Raw genomic sequence first — 7,629 nt, 5'->3', positions numbered from 1 at the left:
GGGTGATACTCTTTTCCCCATTTCCAGTAGACGAGTACGTCTGTTTTTTTCTCCTTGTGTGGCACGTTCAACGACATGAATACTTACCCCGTTTTCTGGCGCAAACACTAGAAAGCAGTGAAATGTTACAGTTGTTTCTATGTCTGTTACTCATTCAGTTTTTTTCAAACTCATTGCTGATTAATTTGGAACGATGTTTGAGTTCTGCTTGCACGGAGACAGACGGAATTTGTGACTAAGTTAGTATAGCATTACGCTGCAAAAATTAGTGTTTCACCCCTGCCATCTGAGCTGTAGCCGATAAATAAAGAGTCATTTGTGCTGGGCATGAAGGCCGACTGATCACTTTCCCACATAAGACAAAAGCCGGGTGTTGGTGGGTTTTTTGTCCCATGGGAAAGGGGCATTAAAAAGAATTGCCAATAACCATGTGTACCACTGACGAACAAGCACTGAAACCAGAATTAAACAGAGCACATTTAACTTGTCTCAATTTGAGCCAATTTCTTGTGTATTTAAAACGTCAGTGTCCTGTTTGAGTGAGGTATAGTGAAACATGTATCGACGAGGTGTAGTGAAAAATGTATTGACATAAGAAACCGCAAATGTTAAAGAGCTTCTTTAATAGGTCACTATGCGGCTGAAGGCTTAATCTACAAGGACAACTGAATTTCCCCTTGTGTCACGTGACACAATGTGTGTACAATTTTACAAGGGCTTTATGGGTTCCACAGTATTAACACGTAAGGTAAACATTTCAAAATTTATTTCAACAGCTACAAATTTAGCATTCTCTGCAAAATAAATAAGGGAATTTTCTAAAATGTTCTAATTCCCAAATGGCAACATCACTGATTACCAATTACAATCTTACATCAAAAGGTACTGTAGTTCACTTTTAACCAGTAGTTACTATAAAAAATGCCAGCAATTAATTACAGTGTACGAATGCATTCTAAATTTTAGCATTAATATCAGAAGGTATCAGTGAAATGTATAGTATAAAGTATGTAACCAGAGCACACACCAGACCACTAAAGTGTTAGATGCATGTGCATAAAATTAAGCATGTAAGTATTATTTTCAGAATGTCAGATTGTCTTTCCCATAGTTTAGACTGCTGAGCCATTTCCAGTCCCATCATATTTGCTTATGAGGATTGATGTGTGATCAGTTTGTCAACCCCCCAATGCAGTGTCAGAGCTGTAAACATGAAAACTGGCCCAGGACCAAATCTCCCCACAGCACTTCCCTGCCGAGTCCTTCCGACTGTCAAAATTGATTCCCGCTGACGAAAGGCCATTTAAAAGTGTTACATCGAGCAATATGGTGGCTAATTTGTGTGGTGGGCATTTATAATATATGCAGAGGAAAACATTTAGTCAGAGCAGGATCCTTCAAAACATCTGTCATTTATGTATGTGTCTAATGTCTGAGCGGGACTGAAGTGTGTGGGTGTGTGTGTGTGTATGCGTTTCAGTGCATTGGACTCAGTTTTATTTCGTTATCAGTTTCTATTCAGAATTTCTGAGTTTCTTTCCCTGTCCTTGACACATGCTTAGTGACTACGGGTTGCAACTAATACTTTTACTGCTTTCAAATGCATTGACTTGGCTCTGTTCTTTACAGTTGGTTCATGTTTTTGAGCATGTTCAGTTGTTACGGTACTGTATTTGTACAGTAATTACTGCATTACTGTATTTATAAAAGCCTGAATATGCAAGGAAAACACACTGCTGCTCATAATTGTGCACACAATTAAACACTCAAATGTGATGTTTCCAGTACAAGTACCGGTAGTTGAAAAAAAGAAAAGAATGCATTCTACCCTACATGTTGCCTGGTCGTACAGTTCCACAATGTTGAATTATTCAGACGGGTCAGCAAGTCCTTGCTCAACCCTGAATTTGAAATCTAAGCCTATGAGGGACTTCCTGTCATCACTGATTCTGTTTTAAGGTCAGGTTCAACGGCAACCCAAACACTGTGCTATACCTGCGCTCCAGCCTACATGCTCATGGTCACACAGGACGATAGAGGACGAATTCTAACACTGTATTGATAGCAGCAATAATGGGCATACATTCAGTAAATTGAAAGTTTAAAGGGGAGTTCTTAAACAAAGCTGCCAAGGAAGTGACTTCCATTCTTATGAGTGTTTTACTCTGATGGAGCCTTTTAAACTGATTGACTGGGGCACAATACGAATCCCTAGCTTGCCTCAGTAGCAGAATAATAGATTTTAAAAAGGACATGAAATAGCCTTAATTAAACAGTGTCCCAACATAGGTTTACATGTATGCATAAAAATAAAAATAAATGTTTTTCCAACCAACTTATGGGTTCGACACAAATTCATAATCCTAATGTGACTATATACCCTATTCATTTTGTGTTTAAATTCCCATATCCTCACTCCTAGCCCATTCTCATTATTTAATTCCAAAAAAGACACATATTGAATGAAGTTTGTCTGTCAAGGATCATTTTCCCACAGCGCATTTCTTTCACAGCAACATGTCTCTCAGCACCTCCTTTGTGGTCTGTTTCCAGTTTTGCCTCTTTACCTTCCTTGCATGCCTCAGTCTTGCTATAGCTGCAGCTCTAAGCGTTACGGTTCTTGTGTTTTCCCTGCACTTAAGACCCTTTCCCTTATTGAATACATACCATGGGTAGTCCCGGTAGAGCAGAAAGCTTTATTTACGTATCCTTCTATTGTGCAACATTTCTGTGCAGAAGGCCAATTACACAAAGCAGACAGGAAGTAATGGACTGACGAGTTGCTCATTCACAAGGAACAAAAAGTAAATATGAGGATTCAGGGATGGTTTATAATGAACAACGTCAACCGCTACACAGGGGCAAATCTTAAATGGGTGAAGACCATGAAAGATAGCCCACGTGCCTTAAGCTTTGTGGCCTGACATAAATATAGGCTGCTTTGTAACTTTGCAAATATTAAGGCATTTCAAAGCTGTGTGGTGGAAAATGGCTACATAAATGAAATTACATTCATGCAATCCATCACCACGATCAACATCATCATCTGTGGTAAGAACAACCCTGTTTGCTGGAGTGAAACTGCATTCACTCAGCCTGAGACGTAGATGACATTGACAAATGGGGCTACAGATTGGAAAATGAGACAAAAGGAAAAACATTAAATAAAACCCATTATCGTGGTCTTTTTTGAAGGGGAGGAAATGAGGAGAAAAGGGCGGGGCTGTCAGTTGAAGTAGAGAGACGGACGCTACAATCCAATACAAGGAAAGAGCTGCGTAGCAATCTGACAACTTCGGAAACAATTTCATCTTGCCAGACATCCCATGGGCAGTCATGCCGGGAAACCCACGAGGAGGACCAGGCCGCTTTTGCCCCATTTCTGGTCATATCGAAATTTATGTTTCAAATTCAGAGTAGTCATTTGGAAAATGGAAAAATATGCAAGAAAGAAAGTTATTGCCCATTAGTGTATACTTACAATTTATAACAAATGTGTGTTGGTGCCAAATTTAGGCACATGCATCTACAGAGCTCTGTACAAAGGAGTGTTCATTTAATCCATGATTTACTTGCAATACAGGACACAGATGAGAAGAATCAAAACAACTCCTGATGCGCTGCACTGCAGTGTACAAGTAACTTGTTTTTTTGGGTGTTTTTTTAGAGTGTTTTGCTAATTTCTCACACCTGCCGCTGGGAAGCTTCACAGCTGTTGCTCCAATTGCAGCAGTTTATCTCCATAAATGATTGCTGATAAATTCTCATGAGACTGATGCCGAGAGCCTCTGAGATATAAATGTGAGACTGCAAAAGCCAGGCTGTGCGTTGATATGGTGGGGTGATATTTGTTTATATTGTGCTCATTAGTGATGGAAGACAAAGTTTGATGACAGGTCCTGTATTTGGAGACATTTCTGAATAAATGACATTTAGATATGGCATTTACTGTACCTAGTCTTGGATTGGATATCCCAATCAAACATCCGGTACATACCCAGTGGTACGCCAATAAGTTCCTGAAATAGGATAATTGGTCAAGCATGTCTAAGAACCAGATTATGTATGTGGGCTGTTATTTCATTGTGGGTTACAGATTCGATCCAAACCACAAATACTTGTTGGGGTTTGTTTTATAGCCCCTAAGATGCACAATAAAAAAACAAATTTTTTGACTGCCAAAGTAAAACTTTTCAATGACTGGCAAGTTACACATTTTGAGATGTCCTGTATTGTATCCCTCAGCCATCTGGCACTGCAGTCCAAGTAGGTTAAACATTTTTTAAAGGATTAGGATGCAGTTATCGTTAATCTTTTCATTATGATCAACAAGCAAAACCAGAAAATAATGTATTTAACAAGTATTGTAAGTGAAACCACTGCCTCAAGTAGCTCATTCTTGTGTGCCGTTGACGTCCATTATTCTCTAAAAACACACAAAAGAGCCATAGTGTTGCACTGGGTGACATATTCCTTTATTACAGCAAACACGGCCAGTGTAGCTCGTTATTCCACCAAATCTGACCCTTTCTTCATTAGTGCGGTCAGCTGCATATTCAACCTTGTGAAAATGATCCAAATCTGACCCACACATTGTACATTATGTACATTTTTAACGATAATTTCCACAGCTAATGACAAATGGTGAGGCAAAGTAACAAAGCAGGGTGAACACAGTAAAGTGTATGTGGGCATTTGACTTCCAGTGATCAAAAATGCAGCTGACATTATCTATGTCTATGGTGTTGCGTTTATTGTAATGAAGGAATATGTCACCCAACGCAATTATGTTTTATTTTTATTTTTTTGGGGTGGAGTCGAACCTGAGACCGCTAAGTCGAGGAGCAAACCACCACATATGTGAGCCCGCTCCACCAACTGAGCCAACCCAGCCTCCTTTTATGCATTTTTAATAGGTTTTGGAAGATAATGGAACAGAAGTGTGTGCTTTGGCTACACAAACTAAATAGGAATAGTCCTACTCAGTAAGATGAATTCATTCATAATTCATTCGGATAATAAAAAGATAAATATAGCCATTAGAGGCGATTCACGGGTTCAAACCTTTTTCTCAATGGCGATTTCAAGGTAAATTCACACATGTGGTCCAACGTCATTATAAAACATATCCTGCAACTTTTGTAACGATTGGACAAACAGCGCACTTTGTTTAAAATGCCTACAACTGATTTGTCAAAAACATTTATTTTCAATTAAGTGTGATCACGGCAATTTGAGAAAAGCAGATGACCAACACAAACACAAGTGCTAATAAAGCCGCGAGCTGCGATTCCAAGCTCAAACCTTTATTTGCGCCTTTCCGCGTCCAGTTATTGTGGATTTAAAGCGCCCCCTAGTGGTCAACTTGAATGACACTTGCAGCGTGTGTGTGAGGTCATTATGTAGACATTTCCTGGTATGAGAAATTTCAAGTCAATAGGACTTACGGTGTGGGGGGCGTGGCCTTTAAAAGTTTGCATTTTGAATCCTTAATTACAGCGCCACCATGTGGCCGATTGGGTTCATATTTCTATAGAAGCACATGCACACCATTTCCAGTTATTCCCCCAAGTTTCATGTTTCTAGCTCATTCCAGCTCACAGGAATTTGAGCCGGCGCGGCAGACAACAAATAATAATAAGCAAAACAGAAAAACACAGAAGGGTTCGACCGCTTCACGGTTTGAACCCTAAAATTCAAAACTAGCCGCCCTAAGAACTGCGTAAAAACAGTCCGAAAACCATGTATGGTAGATAAACATAAGCCAAAACACATCAAAAGACCTATTATTGTTTCCACCAATCTGGTACACATTAGAACAGTGCAGAAGACACAGATTAATGCCCAGGAGTTCCCTAATGTCAAATCAATTTTAATTTAGAAGTAGCTTTAACTCATGTCTGTGAAAGCACCCTGCAGGTTTAAAGAGAAAACATGACATGGTTTTAAAGCTTGAAAGAGATGCTTTTAGGAAGACATTCTTCTTCTATAGATATGTATGCACATTACTATGGTAACCATGTGCAAAGGAATCAAATTAAAGTGACACTTTGCTTCATCTGGGATTGTTAGGGATGATGCTTTTCCCATCAGCAACCTGTTCTCTTGGACTTGATTGTGGAGTGATTTGGCACAGGGTGAAAAGACACACTTGCGTCTGTTGATGAACATTATTATGACAGTATTTTTTTCCCCCATGTTAGATCTCGCTCTTGTGTTTACAAAACATGATACAGGCAGTGTCATAAAAATAGAAGATGCTGTAATGTGATCATACGGCATGGAACAAGTCTCTCCAAGTGCAATATAAGATTATTCATTTGTAAACAGGAGCGTTGAAACTTCAAAATAAACAAAATAAAGAGATTAACTCAAATAATTTGGGAATAAATCACTCATGAGTATCTATTGCAGTTAAATCTGTTAGATCACCTACATCTCCCTACAATGTCAGTTTTAGATTAGAACATTTATAGCAAGATTCAAGGTTGTGCTATTTTATGGAGGACAGATTTTGCCCTAACAATGCCGTACAAGACCATGCAGAAACATCTTGTAAATGTTGCTCCTGAGAAAAAGTTGTTGGAAAATAGCTGATCCTGATAGCAAATGTACCTGCATTCACTCTTAAGGTTTTTACAACCAAGAAGTCTGACCTGAGGCCCTCTTGGTAAATGGCTGCATGAGCTCAGGACTGACCTGCTTGAGAGGTTGAGCAGTTCGTGCTTGTCAGCGACGGTGGACTTGTCCTCCAGATCCCACATCAGCACGTTGATGAGGTGGGAGTTTTTGATGATGATAGGCACCTCCTCGAACATATGCTCAAAGCCAATGTTAGCCTTCTTCAAGCTGGAGAGTGAAGGACGGGACAGGAGACACAGAAGCAAGAGAAGAACGGTTAGGTTACAATTAGTAATTCCCAAAAAGAGTGTGTCAGTACTTACACTCAATGCTTTTACCCACTTCCGCCAAACTGCCTACAGTTAATTCAACATGACAGAGACGACAACTAACCATAACCCGACAAGCCAGGAATGTCAATGATACGCATTCTGTGCAATTAACTAGTATTAATAAATTTGTATTGCAGTGTGTTTCTTTTATATAGCTTTTGAAAAATATTCTGATATGGACTTTAAGATGCAAACCATGTTTAGAGGAAGAGGCAAACTCAACTGGAAACTATCAATCTGTAACAGTGATGAAAAGCAGGTGCATATCTGTCTGTGGCGTGTAAATATGGAACGCATTACCAGAGGAATTACGTTATCTGGGTAAGTGTATATTGTAATGGGAAAATTACATTTAATCATGATTTCATATATCCTTCTGTAACATTATTCATATTATTACATTACTATGCTTTTCAGTTACATGACTCCATTTAATTAACTCTGTATGTGTAGTCCTTGAAGAAGAGATCGCAGCTGTTCGAAGGTTGATGCCATAAAGTCTGAAAGACACAGTTGTCCAGAGCTATGTTTATCGATAAAGGTGCAGAGTCAGGACATCTATCTGTACGTGACCAAACGACACCAGGTTGTCTTTGGCAGCTAAGATAAATGACCGCTAGAGACTCCGAGGCATGGGGGGCAGATGTAGAAAAGATGGAGAAGTGGCTCCAACTTG

At 39.4% G+C, this 7,629-nt stretch overlaps 1 protein-coding gene across 2 annotated transcripts in view; it reads right to left on the bottom strand.

Moving 5' to 3' along the window:
- The window catches only part of LOC116690745 (eukaryotic translation initiation factor 3 subunit H), a 63,545-nt gene that overhangs the window by 8,782 nt on the left and 47,134 nt on the right, over positions 1 to 7,629 (bottom strand). For both annotated transcript variants that reach the window (XM_032517910.1, XM_032517911.1), the window contains one exon: positions 6,700 to 6,849. In XM_032517910.1, the coding sequence (XP_032373801.1) occupies positions 6,700 to 6,849 (150 nt within the window). The remainder of the gene's footprint in view (positions 1 to 6,699; positions 6,850 to 7,629) is intronic.

The sequence above is a fragment of the Etheostoma spectabile genome, chromosome 6, assembly GCF_008692095.1.
Source record: "Etheostoma spectabile isolate EspeVRDwgs_2016 chromosome 6, UIUC_Espe_1.0, whole genome shotgun sequence".
In the NCBI taxonomy this organism is placed as follows: domain Eukaryota; kingdom Metazoa; phylum Chordata; class Actinopteri; order Perciformes; family Percidae; genus Etheostoma; species Etheostoma spectabile.
The sequence above is the reverse complement of the archived record's forward strand: the minus strand, read 5'-3'. Positions and strand labels throughout refer to the sequence as shown.